This window comes from Leguminivora glycinivorella, chromosome 1 (assembly GCF_023078275.1).
Source record: "Leguminivora glycinivorella isolate SPB_JAAS2020 chromosome 1, LegGlyc_1.1, whole genome shotgun sequence".
NCBI classification, from domain to species: domain Eukaryota; kingdom Metazoa; phylum Arthropoda; class Insecta; order Lepidoptera; family Tortricidae; genus Leguminivora; species Leguminivora glycinivorella.
Genome location: NC_062971.1, coordinates 4,133,997 through 4,160,128, shown reverse-complemented (window position 1 = coordinate 4,160,128; position 26,132 = coordinate 4,133,997). Strand labels below are relative to the sequence as shown.

The 26,132-nt window shown below is 37.0% G+C and overlaps 1 protein-coding gene across 1 annotated transcript in view; it reads right to left on the bottom strand.

The window, feature by feature from the left end:
• Positions 1–26,132, bottom strand: part of LOC125225513 (DE-cadherin) — a 475,716-nt gene that overhangs the window by 60,861 nt on the left and 388,723 nt on the right. The window contains exons 5-14 of the mRNA XM_048129267.1: positions 25,559–25,708; positions 24,439–24,624; positions 23,885–24,087; positions 22,414–22,591; positions 21,812–22,304; positions 21,446–21,717; positions 21,080–21,364; positions 7,990–8,146; positions 4,172–4,325; positions 4,113–4,137 (exon numbers count right to left, since the gene is read on the bottom strand). Coding sequence (XP_047985224.1) covers positions 4,113–4,137; positions 4,172–4,325; positions 7,990–8,146; positions 21,080–21,364; positions 21,446–21,717; positions 21,812–22,304; positions 22,414–22,591; positions 23,885–24,087; positions 24,439–24,624; positions 25,559–25,708 — 2,103 coding nt within the window. The remainder of the gene's footprint in view (positions 1–4,112; positions 4,138–4,171; positions 4,326–7,989; positions 8,147–21,079; positions 21,365–21,445; positions 21,718–21,811; positions 22,305–22,413; positions 22,592–23,884; positions 24,088–24,438; positions 24,625–25,558; positions 25,709–26,132) is intronic.

The following is a 26,132-nucleotide window of genomic DNA, read 5'->3' as shown; positions in this document are numbered from 1 at the left end:
ACACAAATAAATGCCCTTACCGGGATTCGAACCCGGGACCGCGGCGTAGCAGGCAGGGTCACTACCGACTGCGCCAGACCGGTCGTCAAAAATAAATGGCGCTAGTATTAATATTTGACATTTTAACACACATCAAGCTAAGAATATGGACCAAATTGTCAAATCTGACGTTCAAAAGTTATAAGCCTGTGTCGAAAGATGGCAGTCTATGCACTGTGATTACACATTTTATTTTGACAGTAACTCTCTATAACACTCGATCTTCTTTGATTTGATTGAACATACATTGAAAATATACTGTACTATATACTACTATATATACTATAAATTCAAAATATACTGAATAACTTTTACCATAGGGTTAACTTCGAAACAACGTTTTTCATGTTAACAACTAATCCAACGTTCCACTCGTTCTGTCGCTTTGAATACTGGAATTGCTATTCAGATTTCCACGACGTCATAAGCCCTAAAAATAAATGACGACTGAACTACTTAACATAAAATCTACCCGCAATGTGCAAACCGACTGAACAAACTAATTAAACTGCCGAAATTCAAGCTCTACTACACTTAAAATATATTCAACAGACCAATAAAAAGCAATTATGTAAGCCCTAGCGAATCCGATTAACATTTCGTTCGAATTCAATATAGATTAAAAATACATTCAAATTAAGAGCCATAGTTACAGCATAGCAAATTAAAATAAACTTGGTCAGGCGTAAGTGATCGAAATTGAATTTCGCATCAGGGTGCGTAGCCAAATGAACAAAGGCCTACGATAATATCGTTAGCGTAGCTATCTTTGTCGCTCTTCCGTATTGGCGCGACAGAGCCAGACTGCGTTTCGATTGACAACGATTGTCATTCGTCATTCGGCTAGGCCGGCAGATAGAAAAAACGTAACGCTAAATGGACTGTCAATACATACTATGCGTCATTACAATACTGATGGTTTTATTGAAGGTCCAGTGATCAGTAATGAATGGGTTGTTACGAAAGGGATTGCCGTTTGATCAGCTAATTTGTATACATTAACAGAATTAGCGTGATGAGCTTTTCATTGCTCTAATCTGATTTTGGCGTTGTGTTAAATATGGCAGGAAAATTTGAATAAGGTAATTATTAAATTCATTTTACTGTGAAATGATAAGATTAAACACAATGTAATACAGACAAATACCATGAAATTAACTGTGCAGAACTTTATATACGACATTTTCTATTCATCCTAAACTCAATATAAATATATGATACATTATCGGCTTAAAAAAATAGTTTGAAAATATCTATGTCTTTCCCATCACGGAACAATGGTGTTCCGGACCTTGGGAGGCGTGCGCGGGGCCGAAGCCAACGCGTAGAGGCCCTTTTGACACTTTAATAAAATGTAAGGGGTACACCGAGCGGATGTTGTCCTTGCCCGGATCATGGAACACGAAAATATTATTTTTACTTTGCCTACATTTTAAGTTCTGAATAAAATAAAAGCCTAGCTCTGATCTGAAGCTTAATAAGCGATATGTTCGTAACTAAAATAACCAACAAAAAAACGATAAAAATTATGTCTACATCATTTTGAATATCATAAAAAAACATCAAAATCGTTTAGCCCAGAAAACATTTCTCGCAAATTAACATAAAGAAAGGAAACTTCATCATCTAATTACAACGAGTTTCGTAACGAAATGTAAAAGCTAAACAAATTACAAAGTTTATACCATCCAGTACAACTTCAACGGAAAAATAATTGAAGGGAAACAGGCAAATTTGCTAAAATATAAAACGATGGATCAGATAATTCGCGAACGATGAGACTGTAATGTATTATTTCCAGAGGGCGGAATTGCTCATGGCAAAAATCAAACGTCAATAGAGTTGGAATGTAAAATTTTATCGACATTTTCAGCTATCGATAAATTCAGTCTCCTTTTACATTTAACCTCTTTGACTTTAAACCTCTTTGATTAGCTATTCGACCATTTGATTTTGACCTCTTTGATTAGATTAAAAGTAAATTGTATGACATATAATTACAATTACCATTTCTGTCACTAGTCCTTTTGAAACTAATTCACGTTTGAAAAAAATGGTTAATCCAAAACGGAAAACAGTCAACAAATGGATAAAGAATTATCCTTGTCGTACTTACGTCGAAAACAACTCAACAATATACTGATAATTTCAGTGTAATCGATAGTCGATAGAATTTAACGTTCCAACTCTATTGACGTTTGATTTTTGCCATGAGCAATTCCGCCCTCTGATTATTTCAGTACAGATGTTGCTTTTTTTACGCACTAGTGTGAGAAGTGGTTCATTTCTTGTAGGTCGAAACTTCGGAGGGCCACCTGTACTGAAAAACGTCGTACGATACACGTGTGGAAAGGAAATTCGTAACTCGTGTCGATTTAAAACACTCCATTCGGTCGTGTTTTAATTTATCGCCACTAGACTTCCTTTTTTGTTAAATGTGTATGTGAACTGCTAAGCCTCGGTCCCGGGTTCGAATCCCGGTAAGGGCATTTATTTGTGTGATGAACACAGATATTTGATCCTGAGTCATGGATGTTTTCTATGTATATATGTATGTATTTATCTATATAACTAAGTATATCGTCGCCTAGCACCCATAGTACAAGCTTTGCTTAGTTTGAGGTTAGGTTGATCTGTGTAAGGTGTCCCCCAATACGAGTAATGTATTATTTTAGATTATAGTACATTATGATACAAGTCTGGTTATTACACACCGCACAAGTGCGGCAATGTAATAAAAAGCCAGTATAGGTATAATTTCTTGACTATAACCCTAAAAACGGTTCAATAATATGCTTGTTATGACCAAGTGTGTTGAAAAGTAATAAACGGCGCCTTTTAATAATGTCGAGTGTAAAAGAACATATCAAGTTTTAATTCCATTCCAACGTCATTAATAATCGTCATTCAAATATAAATAAAAAACAGCAAATTCAGAGTAAAACGCAACAGTAGAAAAATGCAAATATGTAAAAGGATAACTTAAGAATACTTACGTAATACCGCCAGCTGTATATTTCGCTGAAGTACATTTCCGTCTGCCAGCATTGGAGGAAATAGTTCAGAATTAAAAATCACAATCCATTTTTCCAATACGGAGGAATATCATTTGTGGAGTCAGTTCGTTAAAATTACGAGTGTTCACAATGGATGGTAACGTAAATAAAAATAAAATGTTCAAAGTCACGAATGAACGATGATAGAAGTGGGTTTGTTATTTTGGTATAAAAATGATAGGCCCTATATAATTTACTGGATGGTTAAATAAAATGAAAAAGCTAAAATAAATGTTTGCACTGATGAAAACATAAATTGATGATTTGCGATTGGAAAATAAATATTTATTTTCGTGTGCGTAAATTTCTAACGTTCAATTTAATTTACTTATATCCGTTTCAGGTATCACGTTACATACCTCTATATAATTAAGGATCTACACGCTTTTAAAGCAATAAGGGTTTCACACACAAAATACTATAGGTAGAATAAAAAACCATCAGCTAACAATATGAATTAATTAACCACATTGTTCCATAAGAATTTTGTAAAACACGTTAAAATTTGCATGACAAGCAGCGCCGCGCGTGATATTGAAGAGCCTTTGTGTAAGAAAATATGCCGTCCCAAGAGCTTTGGCGAATCTTCGAATATTCAGGGGCTGTTCATTCCTCGTAGGCTTTAGATGTCGCGCGCGATATATGGAAATAACTATGTTAGCGGGAAATCTACTTTTGCTTTTTCGAGCTCGCGATATGGCGGTCTGACGTGGGGTTTCACATGGATTTAGTGACGGGGAAATTAAATTAAGAAACCTAGAATCCTCAGGTGGGAAAATGTTTTCTCTTAAAACAATACGATGCCCTTTTCAGAACGGCTACCTAGTACCTACGCAATAAAAAATATAGATGAAATAAATCTAAACGATGACTATGTATAGAGTTACCCTATGACTACATGAAAAAAAATCAGAATCATGAATACAAATAACATTATAAGGTACACAATAAAAATAATGATGAAATGACACTCTAAATGCAGACATAAAAAGAGTCAATGATTACAGACGGACTTACCCTATAGTTGTACACGAAGATGTTGCTAAATGCCATAAAAAGAGTCAATGATTACAGACGCCATACGAAGGTTGTCGTTCTTATCCCCAATGACCACGTGAAGTATGGAGACGCCGGTCATCCGGGGCGTCCCGGAGTCTGTGATGGCGACTGGTATTCTGTACTCTTTGCGCTCTTCCCGGTCGAACGAGACGAGCGTCCAGAGCTTGTTGCCTGCGAAATTAAAATAGGTTCCATATTTAGCATGTGATTTGATAACCTCCTCAAACCGCGTGTACAAACTTTTGAACATATTCCAAAATTTATTTTGCACAAAAGGTTCCAAATTCAAAAACAAAACAAATGCTTTCAGGACTCCGGGGAGTTATTTAAAATTTTTGTATTTCGGAACATAATTAATAGCGCCTGAAAAAAATTGCGAGTAAGCAAAACAATGTTCTGTCTAGAGGGTGAGTTCCACTAAATTGTGTATCTAATTAAAACTATGACCTAATAATGTCGGATATCAATGTTCGAAACGTATGTAAATGCTATACGTTTAGCAGCAAAGCACCTTGCAATGTGTTTTAAACCACTTGCGTCAAGATTATCTCCTTGAGTTAAGTAAAACAGAATGCCGTTGTCTTTGACACGGTAACTTAACCTTTTAACCGCTTTGAAATTTTCATCGAGCCGTTCTTGTGTTGCTGTAACTTTGTACTACCAAGTTACACGAAGATTTGTCTTATTTATTAGATCTCGGGGAAATGAAATCAAAAGCCTCCAACATTAACAAACCAGCTTTTGCCCGCGGCTTCGCTCGCGTTAAATTCGAAAAATTTTGAGATGCTATATACAAAATTCCCATCTTCATTTTAGAGAAGTGGGGGGTTAGGAAGAGGCAAAAAGTAGCCTATGTCACTCTCCATCCCTTCAACTACCTCCACCTAAAAAATCAGGTCAATTCGTCGCTCCATTTTGCCGTGAAAGACGGACAAACAAACAGACACACACACACTTTCCCGTTTATAATATTAGTATGGATAAACTTTCCAATCAACTCCCATAACTGTCCATCAACCCAAAACGGATTTTAAAAGGTTCCATTTAAATATGGGACAATATTTTCACATCGTTCGCCGGGGCAATTTCCGTGGACGGGTGACAGTTTTCTTGATTAACACGCCAGCCTCTGAATGGGACACTAGGGGTGGCTCTTTGATACAATATTAGAGATATTCTGATAAAATTAATGATGTTTTACTTGATAGTTAAAAGGGGATCTGCAGGGCACGTGACTGGCGTGATATTTTCTCTGTCTGTCGTTAATACATTAAAAAAATACGTGTGATCTATGTTTAGTAAGACGCTAATCGCTTACTCTTCGAGCTCTGAAATAGCGAAGGAAACGCCTATTTCTCCGTCGGACTAATATGGATCAGCAACACAGGGTTACCGTACTTATTATCTCCAGCAGAGCGAACAATTTCATTGTCGTATTGACTACGCAACCTGATTCTCGTCAAATTCAGATTTACAGAACGGCAAAAAAATACATTTTGGTTTACAAAGTGGCGTTTCTGAGTATTATCTTAGTAAAAGGGAAATACACTTTTCTATATCGACTTTCTAACAACTAATATTCATTCAAATGACCGTCATTTTTAGGTAGGTCCAGTCAAGTGCAAAAATATTGGATATAGATATATAAACATTGCTCAAAAATATGTCCCACGGTTCTTATGTCAAAGAATTGAGAGCTATTGGATATTTTGAGCAACTACTGCACATCCATATTTTTACACCTGACTGTACAAAATCGAAATACATATTTTGACTACATAACGATAAATTAACCGAAAAACCAAGGTCTGCTAACCCTGAAAGCGACTAAAATTGGATCGGCACTTCGCAAATAAAGTTAGAGCTAGGCCGAGCGGCATTTATTGCATTTTAACTAGACTAATTCATCGGAACTCGATTTTGGGGAATTCTCTTTAAAACCGGGTTCAATGAGCCAGCAAAGAAAGTCGCGAAGTGTACTTTGCCCGGTTTTTAACTCGCTTAGTAATGGTATTACGTCTGAGGAAAGAGTACGCTTTCGGTAGGTTCTAGTGGAGTAAAGTACAACAGCTAAATGATCCTGAACATCCTGTAAACTTCTGAGATAAAATTGGAGCAGGTACTGGGTTCAAATCTTGACTTTAATTTTTTTATTATTAAGCTTATTGCTGAATGGGTCAGATACTATACCAAAAAAAGCCTTATTAAGTCAAAATTCAGTGTTTCCCCAGCAAACTCACTCAAACTGTAATTTATTACAATTTAACAGTACTAATTCAATCTTCCCAAGTTGTTTTAATGTAGAATACATACAGAATTGCGAGCGAAATCCAGAGAACGTTGTTACGATATTAAAATTCATACGCTGCAGCTCCCGCCGGTTGATACGTTGAATGCACATTGCTTTCTACACTTTCAAATAAGGAATAACTTTGAGGAAATCAAATTTTATTTCGTACTCTTCTATTTTAGTTTTACACAATTTTTACTAGCAGCGTTATTCGCAAGCAAAGTACCTAGTTTCATTTTTAGTGATACTTGCTAACATCCAATTATGAAACAAAACAGATTCACACGACAATTTTTTTAAATGTTTTCGACAAACTTTTCTATTCTTTATTTAGGACAACGTTCAATGAAACAATCTCGGTTTTCATTTCATATATTTCTTCATTGATCTATATATCTACATAGCTCATTGTAAAGAAGGAAGTCAATTTCTAATACATAGGTAGGCAGTGATAAAATTGTTTGGAGAGCCCTGCTCTATGTCAACAAGGGATATTTTTATACATCTTCATAGAAAAATAAAAAAACCCTTTTAAAAAGACACTCCTAATTTAGGCATCTTTCTAAAATGACAGTCTATTGATTAATTTGTTATCTAACAAATAGGCGTTTATGTTTTCTTTCCAGTTTATCTATAAATCTGTCACGAGTCTTGCCTCGAGGGATGCTTGGCTCTAAAAAGATATACAGAATTTGCAACCTTATTCTTTTGGGATAAGGTGTTGTGAAGATGGTTTGTGACATTGCCTTTGACCGCTGCACTATCCTTGCCCCGTTGCCCTCGGATCGTGTTCGGTTACACGAATGAAAAGATATGTTTATTTACAGATTCGAGCTTGGGGGATATATTGAGAACGTGGCGAGACATAAGGTCTCTCTAGTAAATTTAGGCACTGGTTGAGTTTTTCATACATGTGTATTTTTGTCGTTGAATTCTAAAAGGCATTCTGTTTTATCTAAAGCTGGAGCGGTTTAAATCGATTTTTGAGATTGTAACTGGGTTGTTATTTGTGGCTGCCCAATATATTCCAACATCGGTTGGTGCCTTACTTTGAATGCTTGGGAAAAATGATCGTGCTCGGAAACCGGAAGGCGAAAGGACTTCCACCAATCAGAGGGTCCGACCAAGTAAAAAATGTCACCACAGGCATTTGCCGCGATGTTCACTGTTTGTTGGAGTTTTCAAACAAACGGTGAGGGCTACAGGAAACCGAGGCCGATGAAGATCAATGTCAGAAGCTTCCAAGTGTTCAAAATGTCGCGTCTTGCGTGGGCGACGGTCGCGCGACCGTCGCCGTCGCGTCTCATACTTCCATATCGATAAGGTTTGATTTCGTATGCGTCGCATCGCCGTCGCGCGACCGTCGCCCACGCAAGCCACGGCGTAAGTAATGACGTAATGAGGGATAGAAGAAGAAGGGCTTGCAGGGCGAATGAAGGGTGAAAGGGCACCTTCTGAGCGAGCTCCATAGCAGGCTACGTCTTAGTCTCGGCTAGTCTGTGGCCATGAGTAAGCCCATTAATAGTGAAAAAAAAAAAAACTTACCTTGGATTTGGAATTTAGAGCGTATATCAAACGACGAGGCGGAATCATTCAGCGCGAAGGTAAAAGGCGGGCCGTTTTCCTTCGAGTCGTAGTCTTTCGCCGTCAGGGTGACTACTTCGCCAGGCGGTTCATTCTCGTACCAGATTACGGGCTCCGTCTGAAATAGCACATTAAGGTAAATATAGCTGCGCATATAGCGAGTTACGCGGTATATCCGTTAGCCACTAGTAGTCCATTGTTCTCTATTTCTCAAAGCTAAAAGTTACAAGTTACAAGGGTACAGATGTAGTGCAAAAAGGGTTTCCTTCGGAAACGTTCGTATTTATCACTAGCGACCCGCCCCGGCTTCGCACGGGTACTATACCTACATGTAAACCTTCCTCTGGAATCACTCTATTTAAAAAAACCGCATCAAAATTAATTAGCGTAAGTAGCTAAGCGTAGTTTTAAAGATTTAAGCATACATAGGGACATAGGGACAGAGAAAGCGACTTTGTTTTATACTATGTAGTGATAGTGATAGTGATGCTAGTTCAGTCAATGTCAGTACATCTTGTACTGACACTGACTGAAATAGCATGACACGTTCGTACGTTTCCGTAACAATACGAAGGCAAATCTTTTCGCACTACATCTGTAAGTGTCTTTTTATATTGTGATAATTATTAGACTGCAATTACCTACCAATTTTAATTTGTGGCTTATACAAAATAGCCGCTGATAATATGATATAAATAGATTAATTTCAACCCGCTTTTCTACAGAAACCTCAATAATACAACAGCCAAAATCGGCGACAGACCATTTTATGCAAGTACGTTAATATCTATACTTAATTTAAAGGTAATGTGATAGTTTAGCGAGATCATTTATTTATAAATGTAAAATATATGTAATATCTGATATGCAAAAGAGGAGGCCTGGGTCAGCAGTGGGACGTATATACGGTCAAACATTTTAATTTTTTTCCAATTTAGATCCAAACACACTTGAAAGAACTGTAATAAGGTTTATCATTCGACGCGAGAAGTACCTAGTAGGTTGGTATGTATAGTACGTGCAGATAGTAAGGGTACAGCAGCGGCTGGTCCATACAAGCCGATTCCCACCGACTTGCCTAAAATTGATTACTAGTAAAGTACCTAATGTTAAGGTAGGTTTCTTTTTACTTTGGTGTTGCCTAGCAGAAATTTTCACCAGCCGCCACTGAAGGGTAAATACCTATATCTCTACAGTCTCTACCACTCGACCCATTCATCAATTGCCCAAATCGATCAAATCGCCGATCTCTTTTATCCCTCGCAATTTCGACGGAAAATACAAACGAAACAAATCTGATATGTTGACGGCCGAGTCAAAAAGTGAAATTTATGTACAGGCTAGCTGATATGACCAAACATCGTATACATATACTAGAGAGTATGAGTACGTAACGATTTTTTACTTGTTTTTATTTTGTTTACTACTAGAACTGGTACCTACTTTGCAACTAGAATTAGTTCTTCTGTAATCAAAGACTGAAAAGACTGTATTGAGAAGTTTTTTAGTGTAATCAAATATTTTAAAATATATCTCGCAGTGCCTATGCCTACCACGAATATTGAAAACGAAATCAGTTATGCCTCGCAGTCGCAGAGCAATGGAATCAATACGCAAGCTTTCACGAATTTCAAGATTATATTCATTATATAGATGTATATGTGACAGTGTGGACAATGAAAATCGACCAAATTAGTACATTTTCAGTTAAGAGTGTTTATGTTTTTGCCATTTTTTTATTTTGATATTTTTAGGGAATTTTAGGTCAATTGTATTCAGAATCACGAGCAAGGTAACAAAAATAAACTCCCTTAAAGGGAATCTTTATCCACACGGACTCCGGGGAAAGCTGCGGTTATAATCTAATAATCGTGCCTACGTGTTGGTACATTAACGAAGGGGCATGGGACTAGGTACTTTTCATACAGTACGCATGTCTGTCAGTGCCCGTGTCGGAATATTAATGTTCCGTATTTAATGTCATTATTTTACCTTTTCCGACATTTCAGCCAGGTTGAACCAGCGGTCACGATACGACAAGGGGAACAGACTTTAAAGTTATATTATAATGTTCAGAACATTTTGGAGACGTGTATACCTAGAGCCAAAGCCAAATAGTAGTTGGGGAGACCCGTCGTGCTGGTCAGCAAAAATATCATTGGGCGGATAGATAGGTAGACCTTCGTGAGCTCGGTGTCGGCGAAAGCTGGCGCGATTCCGCTCAAGACCGAGCAAAGTGGCGTGCCGTGCTGTTGTGTTGGAGGCCAAAACTCATTTTGGGTTATCGTGCCAGCCAAGTAGGTTAAGTAACATAAAAAAACCGGCCAAGAGCGTGTCGGGCCACGCTCAGTATAGGGTTCCGTAGTTTTCCGTATTTTTCTCAAAAACTACTGAACTTATCAAGTTCAAAATAATTTTCCTAGAAAGTGTTTATAAAGTTCTACTTTTGTGATTTTTTTCATATTTTTTAAACATACGGTTTAAAACTTAGAGGGGGGGGACGCACTTTTTTTTCCTTTAGGAGCGATTATTTCCGAAAATACTAATATTATCAAAAAACGATCTTAGTAAACCCTTATTCATTTTTAAATACCTATCCAACAATATATCACACGTTGGGGTTGGAAAAAAAAAAATTCAGCCCCCACTTTACATGTAGGGGGTACCGCTAATAAAACATTTTTTTTTTTTTATTTTTGCACTTTGTTGGCATGATTGAAATACATATTGGTACCAAATTTCAGCTTTCTAGTGCTAACGGTTACTGAGATTATCCGCGGACGGACGGACGGACGGACGGACGGACGGACAGACAGACATGGCGAAACTATAAGGGTTCCTAGTTGACTACGGAACCCTAAAAATGGATGTCTGTCAAGTAAAACATATCTAAACCTACAACGCATTACTATTAAAAAGTAGTAATACAACAGAGCAATTTTTTTCTACATTTGGTAGACTTTCTAAGCTCAAAATAATTTGGATAATTAGAGAAGAGAAGCATATACCAACAACCTGGAATATTATTAAAAATACGGGCCTATAAAGCACGCAGTATTTTCTAAATAATTTAGGTAGAAAAAACTCTTATAAATACGTAATCAGTCAGAAAAGGCGCGCAAACAACATCTCTGCGCCATCATCGCTGTATTCGGTTAAACTAACATTTATTAAAAAAAGAAAACATGTTTCCTTTACACTCCAAACTGAAATAAATCGCTTACCCGCAGGTTGCTTAAAGAAATCTGATTTAAGGCTGATAGCTTACTGCCGCTTAAGTAATCAAACTGTCAACCAAAAAATTTTTGAGTACCTCAGTATGACATTAATTGTGAACTAGTTTAAAAATACTTTCTGACCTTCAGTTGCTAACCAACTGTCCAATTTTGCTGACCAAATATATATTTTTGCTTACCAAAAAAGGAATATTCTGCAGATCGATTAAATGACACCCTTTATTTTATACATCTACCCTATCCCAAGCTTGTAGATAGAAATTGTATTTAAAAATAACTACTTACTGTAGTCTTTCTGGCAATTATCTCATACAAAATTTGAAGCACGGTGTGGAATAATTTATTTGAAGGACAGAAAACTTCCCTGTTATCCAGAAAACTCGAATTCAGTCAGGTCAAAATAACCTACAAGGAGATTACAGGAAGGTAAACATTGAGCCACTTGAAGTCAAGGTACACATTTGACAGCCAAAAAAGATCACCTTTGCTGAGATTTTCTTAATATGGGACTGAAAATAGCGTTTCCAAAAGTAGTCTTTGGAAGTACTTATAGAGGTATGGTAATCATTTATGTACGCTAAGCTGCGATTTGCCGTAAATCCATTTTATCAGATTCACGATGAAATTGTATAAATATATTATTATTGTATCATTATTGTATAAATGTATAAACCCTCCAGATACTTTTCCAAATACTCATGTATGACATGCGACATGATAGCAAAAAAAATCAGTCCAAAAATTTAATTTCCTGTAACCGACGCATCTATTGTATTATTGGTATCTGTGTTAGGTGTATTGGTGGAATAAGGTGACTGGGTAATGCTCAAGGCAATTCTTGACAAAATGGAAATTATGTTCAACAGGGAAATCAGAGATGAGGCGAATATTACAGTGCTTTAGTTCTACCCTCCGTCTGAATTTATGTAACGCCATTTTACTGAAATGGTCGCTAGTGGCATGTTGGGTATCATAATCTGGTAAAAAGGTTTTTATGAGCCTTTGCGTAGTGTCTCTAAAATATGGATATTGCTTAAAGTTTTCGCTTTTATGTTGTTGGATTAAGGTCCACTTTGACGTAAAGCTTCTAGTCTGTAGCATGAATTATATACATTTTATCTTTATATAAAAATGAGCAGCATTTTATGGCGTTATTCTTGTATATGTCAGCTGAAATGTCATTGCAATACTGTAGAGGTCTTAAGGGTATTTTTGGGCGCATTTAAATACTAATTATAATGACAAAGTACCATAAATATGTCACTTTGTCACTACAATTAACATTAATCCACAACTCTAACGTATAAGCAATGAAGTCGTGTATAATAGTATTGGCACTTTTTCCGTGTCTATATTATAATAATTGGGGTTATTTCGAAGCACAAAAATGCACGGGTAATTTCGAAAGGGGAATCTTGATATGATGGAAATAATAGTGATTTTTATTTGACTTTCAAAATTACCCCAATGCAGTACCTTGAATGTTCAATCATTTTTGAATTAGTTATTATCCTACACTCAAGAACTATTTATGTTAAAACATTTTAGATCCTATTTCTACTACCTAACTTTAACCAAAATTCTAATTTCAGCTTCCAATTCATAATTCAGCTTCTATACCATACCAGCTTATTCAGCCCACCTATTAGTTAGCTTGCTGATTACATCATGATACCGAGTACATAGTACAGTCAAAATATACACCAGGGTACCTACTACGACATCCCATTTGCTTGCGCTTCGTAGCTAGCTCTCCCTGTCTCTCTTTTGCAGTGACGCGATAGAGCCAAACTGCGCTTCGAGCGCCACCTAGCGTCAACGATTGTCATTTCAGCCACTTTGGCTAGGCACAACAAACACTAAACAGTCGAGCACTTTGTATGGAAATAACGATATCAGCGATATATGGACAAGCAGCGATATATGTTTCGGACTTGTCCAAACTGTATATTTACTAATACGGATCACAACGGGGAGGGAATCTCTTTGAGAATATTCTAGTTTTCGGGCGAAATAAAACAAAGCGAGCTAATCGTAACGGAAGTAATATATAGAAATGATCACCGCACTTGCCGTAGAATCTGTAATACCCACAGTCCCACACTTGTTAATTCTTTTATCATTTTGGCTGATATACGTAAAAGGCCGGGACATCGCAGATTTACAATTACGCGTACAGTAAAAAGTATTCAAAGTATAAAAGGAGACGCGCCATGACCTACAGTACTTTAAGAAAGAAAAATATTCATATTCTATTTGTATTAATCATACATTGTCATGGTTTCGTAAATTCATAGTATTATATAACCAATAAGTAGTATACGTATGTCAGAGATGTATACAATAAAATTTAAAATAAAATTAGTTATCATAATAGGTCGTGTTTTGGCTCTAGACTTGATCTACGATACCAATTTTCTTAGAACTTATCTTGAATCCTAACAATTGATATTAGCTACCATAGCGGTTAGAATGTCTTTCGTTATCAAACCTCCATTTCCCGGAATAGTCGCTTTAACTTTACGAAGGCAAATCACGTCACTGTCGGCGATGATTTGTTCCCGCGATATCGAAATATCAGAGTAGAGACGGTGACAGTAATTTACTTACAAACATTTTGATTTCACGTACGACGGTGTTTGATTGGCTCTGTCTTGTATTTTGATCTTTGCTTATGATATGTACTAATTTTTAAAATGTCAAATTTGTCAAATACAATTAATTTCGGACGCATATATATAAAACTACCCGGTGTATATTAAATTCACGCTCAAATAAATTTTTAGAAGCTATAAGTATGTAAATAAAAAGAAGCTCACGCTCAATACACTTTAAAAGCCAGCCTTCATATCAGGTTCTTCGGCTAGGGGTTTATAATTTTCAATTTTAAGAGCGATGTCAGTATGGTCACATTTTTATTTTATCGTCTGTCGCGTCAGTTCGTCCCATTCGCAATTACAAAATTGTGGCAGGTGGGGTGAGTTGGTTGTACAGGGGCGGTGAGTTGTCTTGATTTAAAGATGGGCTACTCTGTGCATTTGATTATACTCTGACAATATCGCCTAGACAGCACGAGCTCAATTGATATTGAAGGTGATTTTCGACAATTCGCATTTCATGGCTTTATAAGACATCGTTCGCGTATTCAGACGTGTTCAATGCTCATGCCATTCAAGCTTTAATGTTAGTTTTTCTACTCGTCGACTTTAATCTCGTCGACACCAGAGACTAAACTATAAGAGCTGACTTTTCAGTGACACTTAGTCAACTATAATATTTCATTACAGTTCACTTTAGTTAACTGTAATAATTTCAAAAATAGAACTTCATACAATAAGTTCTATACTAATTTGCGATACCTGGCAAATTTTTCTGCATTTGAAACACGTTTTTTTATCTATCGCGTTATCGACCAATTAGAGACAGTTATTACAAACATTTGATTGCCAAGAAATTCGATGTTGGTACAACCACGATACAACGGTGAACGACGCCATTAACATTAATTTTAACTTGAATGATGATATTGTTCGTCCATTGATGATGAAGATGATGACTCATAGAATAAGTAGGTATTGTGTACAATAGTGATATAATTAAGCTTTTCATTCTCGTACCGTACTATTAGGCCACTCAGCAAGCTTCGTGGCATAAACATGGTACTCGACTGAAAAGCTCTGTATTACATCACGATTGTATAAAATACTATTATTAGAGTCTATTTTGATTTTAAGTCGGGTATACGATATACACAGGCAAAACACAGGTAACTAAGTATATTCATTAATCATTTCAATTTCAATAATTTTAGTTCGGAAGAATTCTATAATGTTAGTGCACATTCCCTTATAGTAGGGGATCCGTACTAAGCTCGATTTTCACCGACGTGTTAACCAGATGAAAATAATATTTTATAAAATAGAATAAGTTTCTGAACATGTCTTACTATGGCAACCTCAATAAAAATGGTCAAGAATATTTTTTTTTTATTTCTGAAAAATTTATATTTTTAACTAATTTCGCCGACGTGTTTACCAAATGAAACAAACTCCAGTAGAAAGTGTACTTGGTAACCACCATTTATTGAAAGAGAAAGATATACGTAGGTAGGTTATACCCATATATTACATGCAGCACCTCAGTTGCCTACCTTTTTTGGTCCCTAAGACCTGGCAGCCGCTGTCAAACAGGTAAGTTGATGGTAGTAGTTGCACCCTTTTGTTATCCAATCCGGGGTAATCTTAAAATGAGGCCAACTTAATTACAAATAAAGTAGTATAAGGTTGCCTGAGAAAAATTGGTCATAAATCCTAGTTGCCAGGCTTTTAAGTTGAAAAATTCGGAGCGAGCAAAAGTCAAGACAGAGAGAGGTCGCTACTCAACGTGATAGATACGAACAACTAACATGGAAACCAAGCTAAAATAAGCTTGGTGAAATGTATCTTACAACATACAATCAATTTTAAGAGCTAATGACACAAAATTCTTGTTTAGAAAGGAGTCCATTTGACATAATCCAAAGTCCATACTATTGCTAAGATAGTTGATATTTACATAGATTTGCCATCCTTTTCGAACTACTTGTAAGTGCGATTGGGACGCACCGATGCAATGAAGATTATAAATCCAACTAGGGACACTTGCACCAACGAAAATAGAGGGTGAACCCGAGGATCAACCCACCATTTTATTACGGACTTCGACAGATGACAGCCCACTAACCCTGAGTTAAGTGGTTGGTGCAAGTGGGCCCAACGCCGGTGTGTTACGCCCGCAAGTTCCAGGAATTGACTATTCGTGTTTCTATGTAATTCAACGTGCACTCTCTCACAATTAGTGGGTGCGTGGTATCCTTTTCTATCATCACGATGAGTAAGTACGCGCAACTTCTCTTTGTCTTGGATTTTTGCTCGCTCCGAATTTTTCAACTTAAAAGCCTGCATGGCAACTAGGATTTATGACCAATTTTTCTCAGGCAACCTTATTCTACTTTATTTGTTATTAAGTTGGCCTCATTTTAAGACTAGCCCGGATTGGTTAACAAAAGGGTACAACTACTACCATCAACTTACCTGTTTGACAGCGGCTGCCCACAGTATAAACCAGTAATAACTCTTCTTACAAACTTCACGCCGCGCGGTGTGTCCCCCTCCCTCCCCTCGCATGCAGCGAAAACATGCGAAACTGGTAATTATTGGGCTGGACAGTCGGGGCCGCGTTTGCGCGCTGTTTTGATGTGTGTGTGAAAATGACGTCAGTGCCGAGGTCATTTCGTTACTGTAGTGTTTATGGATGTATGGGGAACAGTTCTAAAAATCCGGATATAACATTCTTCACAATTCCTAGACTTCCAGAAAAGTAAGTGGTTTTTATACTTATATTTTTGCAGCGTTAGGTAAAAGTGAGATATAGTGATGCATTAAAATCAATAAGGATTTACCTGTAACGACATTAATTACTTTGCAACCAAATACTTGTTTTTTATTTAGGTAGATGATGCGATCTATCTTATCTCGAAAGTTTGGTACCTACTTAAATATTGTGGAACCATCTATTCAGACATTTAAATACTATTTCGTCAGTATTTAAGAAAAAAACACGTACCTACTTGAATGGTACGTAGTAGAAAGTGCGTTTTTGTTTTAAATAATATCTAAGTATAACATATAAATTACCACATACGTGATGTGAAAAGCCGTCCCCGTGAATATCTCATTTTGCTCCCTCGTTACACAATTTAGTATTGCGCTTATGAGACTAATATATGAATAATATTTTTTTGTGTATTCAATATTGACTGGTGTGGTATTGTTATATTAATACTTACAGTTACCTAATAGTACCTATTAGATAACAACAACTTACTTTGTACGAAGTTGATTGATTAACTTTATAGTAATTTTGTTCAACCCTGCGTGACCTTGCGCAGCAGAGACCGCCCGCATCTACCTGCCGGAGATTAACTACTGAATATTCCTTATACTGTGGCAGCGTTCCCACTTATGCGTCGCGTGTCTCGGGGCGCGCAAGGGGCGTCCGCGCCACGCCGCTTAAGTGTAATTCAAAAAACGTCTCCTCAGTACATTTTGTACAGGAAGGACGTAAGGCGCGCCGCCAAGCGGCGCGGCGCGCGCCCCGCCGCCGCCACGCCACCTGGGGCGCGTCTTACGTCTTTCCTATACAAAATGTACTGAGGAGACGTTTTTTGAATTACACTTAAGCGGCGTGGCGCGGACGCCCCTTGCGCGCCCCGAGACACGCGACGCATAAGTGGGAACGCTGCCTTAGACTATTAAGCCTATGTTACATTTACTCGCTGGTCTGGGGTTATTTAGGAAGTAAGTGTTACGTCATTAAATCTTATTTCAGTTTTAAAACTATGAGTGAACGGGTTAACTTCAAATCATCATAAAATACGAAGTGTTATTTAAAACATAGTGTCCCATTATATTATCGATGTCAATAACATATTTTAACGCCAGATGCAATATATTGTGTGTCAACACCAAATTTTCCATTTTCCTACCCTCGTCACGGGGATTTACCATCGGACAGACAGACAGACATGCCGTAGATTATGAATTTATATCGTGTCACATATAACAGTGACTTGTGTTCGGAAGATCAGAACACAAATAATAAATTCTGGGCGAGCTCACTCCATCGTAGGCTACGTCTTTGCCTTTGGCTAGTCTGTGGCTAAAGTAAGCCCATTTATAATTAAAAAAAAAAATAGCGCATACTAGTGAGAAGATTGATAGTAAATTGTGTCGCTTAACTTCAAACCTGGGTATTAATCCATTTTGCTATAGGGTTAATTATCTTTCAGATCAATATTATATTTTTCAATATCTGGGCGAATGAGCTTCACTCGGTTCTATTTTAATATATCACGTCTTTAGATAAAAAAAAAACTCGTATAAATACAAAAACAAAAAACCGGCCAAGAGCGTGTCGGGCCACGCTCAGTGTAGGGTTCCGTAGTTTTCCGTATTTTTCTCAAAAACTACTGAACCTATCAAGTTCAAAACAATTTTCCTAGAAAGTCTTTATAAAGTTCTACTTCTGTGATTTTTTTTCATATTTTTTAAACATATGGTTCAAAAGTTAGAGGGGGGGACGCACTTTTTTTTCCTTTAGGAGCGATTATTTCCGAAAATATTAATATTATCCAAAAACGATCTTAGTAAACCCTTATTCATTTTTAAATACCTATCCAACAATATATCACACGTTGGGGTTGGAATGAAAAAAAATATCAGCCCCCACTTTACATGTAGGGGGGGTACCCTAATAAAACATTTTTTTCCATTTTTAATTTTTGCACTTTGTTGGCGTGATTGATATACATATTGGTACCAAATTTCAGCTTTCTAGTGCTAACGGTTACTGAGATTATCCGCGGACGGACGGACGGACGGACGGACGGACGGACGGACGGACGGACGGACGGACGGACGGACGGACGGACGGACAGACAGACATGGCGAAACTATAAGGGTTCCTAGTTGACTACGGAACCCTAAAAAAAGACAAAAAACAAAAACTTAATTTCTGGCCGGGATTCGAAACCCTGACACCTACGATCTATCTGCGTACATTAGACCAACCACGTACGACTGAGCTAAGCGGAATCGATGCGCGCGCGGCGAAATTAACGACCATATTTTACGTTTACTAACGCGAAAGAAAAACTCATAAAAACTCGAAAATTCGCGTTTTCCGGCATCTAAGGCTACGCTAGATCGATTTTTCACCCCCGAAAACCCCCACATAACAAATTTCAGCGAAATCGTTAGAGCGGTTTCCGAGATCGTCGGTATAAATAAATAAATATACAAGAATTGCTCGTTTAAAAGTATAAGATATATTCAACCTTAAAGCAGAATGGATTTGCCCAAGTTTGAAGTTAAGCGTCACAATTACACCTGATTGTACGAAATCTGACTAAAATATAAAGAAAAGTTATTAGTTCATAGATTTTTCTAAATTATATTAAATAATTTTGGTACAAGATTTTATGCCTCACTATTTTATTTTACCTGCTACTACAATACTTACCGAGACATTACTTAAAACCTCAAACACGGAAACTAAGAATAATAAGAGTTTATCGTTAATGTATTCAAATATAAATAATTGATTATCGACCAGACCTTTTAAAAAAACCTATGAAATTATGAACTAACTCTTTTAGGACAGTAAGTTAATAAAAGCGAAATTGTGGACAATTTTAATAAATTACTTAGTAATCAGTAATCAGTATACTACTATTTTAACCAGTTTTCAATTTTGGAAACCCAAAATTTGGGTTACGTGGGCAAAATTAATATTTGACGTTTAGACCGCTCAAAAGTCTAAATCTAGTTTGTTTTCGTGTGTGTTAGGACTAGGTTAAAACTATTATTTTAAACTGAAGCCGTAACTAGAAACTTGTACTACTTCAGAAAGTTTTTACTTAAATATTCTGAAACGTTATTGTTTTTCCAAAAGTCTAATTCGTTTTCTTGTAAAAAGAATTTGTACCTGAAATGTTTTTTCGCTTTAGTTTCTCGAAATAGTTGTTTGTAGCTACAAGAGCTTTTAGTAAATAGTGAAACAGCGTGTCACAAGCCAAATGTTCCGCAAAGTTTATTCCGAAAACTATATCTAGCTAGTTTTGGCGTATAAATCATTTCGAGGCAGCATAACACGTTGGTTAAAATTTAGCCCCAATTTCAGATATTAGGGGAGTACGCGAAACTACACTGATTCGGCTTCGTTAGCGCGTGAACCAGATAACGTTGCTCTAATCGGCTATTCAGTTTGGGAAATACTATTCTCACAAAACAACATATAGACCTTCGAAAATTTAGACACATACGACATTTCATCAAGCAAAGTTCGCTTTCAATTTGAACTTGTTTACTTTTGTTACGAGTGTTTTGAATTCAATGCGCATTTGAGTAACCTGAAAATCTTATAATCATTTATTGATTTCAAATTTAAATGAAGAAGGTTCGGTTATTTAAAACTTTGTCCGGAAACCATAATAACCTCCAGGGAATAAGGAAAACGGACTCCCCCTATTGACAGACTGCCCGTTATTTTCCTTCTTTATCCCCGGATGAAGTTAAGTGTCCAAAATACCCTTAAGTCGACCTAGCAGAAGCGTGAAACCAAATCCCTATCGACGGGTAAATTTGCATAAAAAATTGAAAGGCCCCAACAACGCTGGCACAATCGCTTTTAATCGTGAAACCCGAGAATTTGAAAGCGCAGGGACGGTGTACGATGACTTGAGGTCGGGTTTTTGTCCCTTTTGTCTTATAGTAAAGGTAAGCCGGGTGACTATTCAACCAAACGTGACCTATATACCGACAAAAAAACCGCAAACAAACTGTAATCCTAATTCTTTGGTTTAAGATCTTGAATCGAGAAGCATAAAGGCCAATTCTTAGTGGGAGTGCAAGGACTAGTACCAATTCAACGCTAAGGAAAAGCTCATTACCTATTATTTTTACAGTGCTCTCGTAATCCTGGCTAAATGTACACGCACTAAAATCCTTCCGCAAGAGGGTTCAGCCCTGATGGCTCCATTGAAATTTATTGATAGCAATTCTTTTAAAATGGTCTATAAAGCGGGTTGAACGAGTGAACTTTCATGTTCTTTAGGAATAAGAGGTAAAGCGGATTGAATGTCGATATTGATGGATCAATTAGTTTTCCGTTCTTTCGTCGGATAAATAACGGATGTTTAGTGTTTACCTTTCCCCAGTATTATAATACATGTTGATTTTAGGTAGAGGAATGAATATTAGAGTATTTGTACTTACATTTGTCAGGAAAGGTGCGTTGTCATTGATATCCGTCAGCTGCAGAATGACTTCTGTGGTGGATCTCAAGCTGTCTGAGCCAAGTTTGCCCCCCTGGTCAGCAGCCACGATGAGGACCTGCCATGTCGAGTACCCAGTAGGAGGGTCTCGGTCCAAAGGCTTGGTCAGTCTTAAACATCCATCATCGTCGATTTTGAGAAACTCCTTTTGTTCGTGTTTGACTAAAGAATAATGGATGTTTTGCGGAGCGTTACGGTCTTTGATATCTGGATCGTATGCTTCAACCTGTTGAATAAACATGAATACATTTATGACTCTTCTTATTCTAAGAGAATTCTTCAAAGATTTTAAAATTTGATCACTAACCTTAACCATACATCCTTCATACAACTTCTCTTCTTCGATGGTCTTCGAATAATTGGCGAGGAAGATGGGAGGGTTGTCGTTCAAATTTTCGATATTGATAATAACTTTCGCGTAGTCTTCGTATAGGCCGTCAAAAGCTCGAACATCTAGACTGTAGCTGGTGATGTTTTCGTAATCGAGCTTGTTGTTCACTCTTATTTCGCCTGTGATGGGACTGATAACGAAAGCATCGTAAGTGTTGCCAGCGACGATGCTGAATGAGACATTTGAAGCTGAAAAAATAAACACCAAGTTAATACTTTGTGTGAACGAAACGAACGAACGAACGAAAAAAATAATATGTGGAGAAAATTGTTCAAAATTCACCTGAATCTTTATCGACTGTCGCAACTTGCGTCACCAGTACGTTAATATTAGCGTTTTCCGCTATCGACTCCGCAATATACGTATCCTGTGTAAAGTGAGGCGGATTATCGTTTTTATCAGCTATCTCTATCCTGAACACTTGCTGACCAGAATTGTGTTTCCCAGGTATCAGAGCAGATTCAGAATTGTCCGTGGCAATAATCTTAATATTGTAGTATGTTTGTTCTTCTCTATCGAACTCTTTTAGTGTGGTGATGTTGCCAGTGATGCTGTCTATGGAGAAAGGGTCTGATGGGTCAGCAAGTTCGTAAGTCACTTGATTGTTAGCTGAAGTTCCGTCAGCGTCAAAAGCTCTGACTTGCATAACGGGTGTGCCAGGAGGTTCGTTTTCTAGGACACTGCCTGATCTTACTTCGCTGAATATTGGAATGTTATCGTTTACATCTTCTACTTCTATTTGAATTATAGTTTCTGCCGCTAAGTTATAATTATTCTGGAAAGGAAAAAAAACAACATTATTTGGTATAATTCTTTTGAACTTCTCTTCTGTACCTATCTTAAGTAACAGCTCGTAATAAAATTCAAATGCTTTTATTATTTACCTGTACTCTCACTGTTAACGTGTAATCTGTAATTTTTTCGAAGTCTAAATGGTTGCCCAGCTTAATATAAGCTGTGTCGGCTTCAGATTCCAAAACAAACGTGTGCCATTTATTCGTCTGTTCAGTCTGACCCATTACAAGCTCGAATAGAAGTTTCTTCTCTTCGGGAATATTTGAACTGTAAAAAAATAGGCAATTTAAATTACTGATTATAATGGCTTAAAACATTTACCCCCTTTTTCATAAACGTACTCTATAGTTATCAAGCCGATAAAGACCGTTTGTACCTTTTTATTATACTAATACGTTGGAAAGGGACAAACGAACTTTATCGGCTTGATAACTTTAGTGATATTTGCACAAAGTATGCAAAAATAAACTAAGTCATTAATGCAACTGTTCCCATAAACTGAAATACTACTATTACTACCTTCCTATATTTTAACTTCAGTGAGTAACGCCTACCTACATCTTAACCAAAAATCTAACATCGTTCAACAAATTCACAACAATAGCTACATACGCAGTAACCTCCTTAGTTTTTATAAATGACAAAAGGACGCTTATAATTGCGAGGGCGAAGTATGGGAGGGTATTCAAAACCTTGTTCAGGGCAGCCACAATACAATTACGGTGTTTGTATTCAGAGAGAGCTCGACATCTGGTTTACATCAGTCCATTAGTCTACGTCTCTAAACGGTATAGACTTGAGAGAGAATTTATAGGAAAATGTACTCTCAACAACTCGATTTTACGCAAAAAAACATTAGCAAGTTTTCAACTCAAGGTTTAGGCAGGTAAAATCTATTTTAGGTTTACACGAGTCATGGTGCGGATAATTTTTAGGCACCAAAATAAGTAGTTCAAATTTAATGATTCAATAATGACAGCATATATGTATCAATTTAGAAATGTACACTTTGTAATTAAAAATACAAATGTATTTATTTTGAAATTATACAGACACTCAGTATCAAATATTCTATTGATGTTCAAGAGTTTATATTTACTACCGGAAACACGTGTAACACCTACAAAAAAAAATCAGTATAACCTTGTAGCTGAAGACAGTACAAAAAATTACATACTTATAATTCCTGGCTGCAATCACAATTCGAAAAGTACTAGGGATGTACCTCCGCCTTACAGAAGACCGCAGCCAAATAGCATTAGACCCTACTCATAGTGTTGTGTTCCTTCCGGTGAGTAAGGCTGCCAGAGCTCAACGAGGGTGCGGTGTGCTGGTGACGGAAGGACCTATGGAACTAATTTGTTCCGTCTATTGTCCTTTGAGTCGTCGGCAACCCGAACCCTCCTTAGAACTTGTACACTACTTTTTGCTGTGTTAAGTATGTGACACTCCTTGAGTTGCAGGCGTTCATAGGTTACGGTAACCGCTTTCCATCAGGCGGACCGTATGCTTGTTTGCCACCGACGTAGTATTTAAAAAAAAGTTCAATAAAATACTTACACAGCTCTAACTGTAGCTATATGCGCATTGAAATCCGCATAATTTTCTTTTAGTCTTATCGGCCCGTCTGGAACTTCTATAAAGGAGGGACTTTTCTTGTTAGACTCCACCACTTGGATGTCCAAAGTTATAGAGCTCTGCTGCGGCGGGTCTCCCATGTCCTTCACTATCGCGCTCAGCTTGAACTTGTAGCCGGGTACTTTCTGTACGGACAAGTTTTGAATTATTGCCAATGCCTCAACTTGAAATTGAATATTTATATGAGATGTGAACTTTGAAAGTTGAATTATAAATGTATTAGATGGGTTTAGGTTTTTGAGACTAATAACATTTTCGATCAAAAAAGTTTAACTATTAAGCATGACGATTTAGTTGAACTTAAACAGATTTTTTTCTAAAGATATCGACGGCAAAAATCTCCCATTCAACTCATATATTGTAAGCAGTTTTAAGAGCTAACAACTATGATTTATTTTTAATGCAACAGAAAACTAATATCATTTTATTTTCGTTGTGTTAAAAACATTTATAAATTAAGTGTAAACCAAACTTACATCAATAGTTTTATTTAAGAATATGACTCCGTTGTCGGGGTCTATATAGAAATAAGCTTGGTCCGGGGAGTTGGTGTCGAGACTGTAGTGTACGATGGAGTTGTTCCCGTCGTCGATATCCGTCGCTGATATCCTCATCACCTCGCGCCCGCTCGGCAGGTCTTGAGGCACGGATTCCGAATATGACTGCACATATAAAAACATGTTAAAAACTGAATACAACTAGTCAAACTCGCAAATCAATCCAAAACTTCGAGTTGAATTTCAAAATCTCGCAGAAAAAAGGTCACACTGTGCAAGTTTCCACACAGTGTAAGGTATTTTTCAGTTAGACATGTTCTACGCGAAGCATGCCCGAAGCTTAGAGAAAGTTTCTTTTATCCAAAATAATAATAATCGTGCAGTGTGATAAAATGCGCCTAGGGGGAAAGAGCAGCCTAGCTAACGAAAACACACCAACTACAAATGTGCAAAGAAAGTGTATTTAAACACACTATACAAAATGATTACCAAAATCGCCTTGAGCGGCTTATGGTCCTAAATCAACATGCAGCCACATGCAAGTAGAAAAGATAATTTTCAAATCCATTTCACGGGTCATATGTTACCAAAACAACATAGGGAATTCAAGAGTTATATCAATAGTCTATAAGATTTACTAAGTCTATGAGCGATGGTAACAAATGATGATACAAGAATCAGGTGTCAAAGATTAACAATTTGTGCTCGGAACTCTCGCTCTCAGTAATTTCTGTTCATTAGGACAAACCTTCCAGACATCTCCGCGGAAGACCTTTGGAAAACAGGCAAGAGTTAGTACAGTCTGGGCAACTGTTTGGGGCTGACAAATATCTGGTTAGTCACATGGAATAATCACAGTAAGATTTGGAAGAATTTGATAAATCCATTCCTGCAGTGCAAGACCTATAAACTTTACAAAATGCCTGTATTAGCATAGCATCTTTAAAGTTTCGACTATAGGTATAATGAATCCTTGTCTGCACAATGCTGCATTAAATGAATAGCAAACAGACAAATAAGAATGTTAGCACAGATTAGCGATTAAATCTAAGAGTTTATATTTATAGCATATTTCTAAGTTTTTAAAAACAATACTTACAACTTTGTCGAACACTGGCTGGTTGTCATTGATATCTTCGATGACTATTTTGATGGTGCAAGCGTCGTCCAACTGTGGTTGGCCGTTGTCACTCGCTCGCACAGTGATATACGCTTCTTTCTCTCTGGACGGTTCATCTCGATCGAAAACCTGCGCCATTTTGAATTTGTCAAACTTTTGAAAGATTCAAACACGATGGACATTTAATAAATATTTCACCTACCTCTGCCCTTGATTACATTAACAAAAGAGTATATTAAATTGTTTAGCGAAAGAATCTCATAAGTCATAACAAAAGATCGAAGACAGAAAAGTTTCAAAATTAATTTTGTCTACATTACAAGTAAAATTACGTAGCTGAAGATAATATTTAAAAGATCCAATAAGATAAATAAGATTTTGTTACCAAGCAAATACGTCTGCAAGCGATACTATATTTGATAGACATTTAATGTTCAAATCTCTATGAGCGTACCCTGCGTATCTAAACGTGTAAAAATTAGGTACAAAGTTCGGACGGCTTCAGACTAGCGCATAAAAAAATACACGCGTATTAATTCGAAATGGCAGAAAA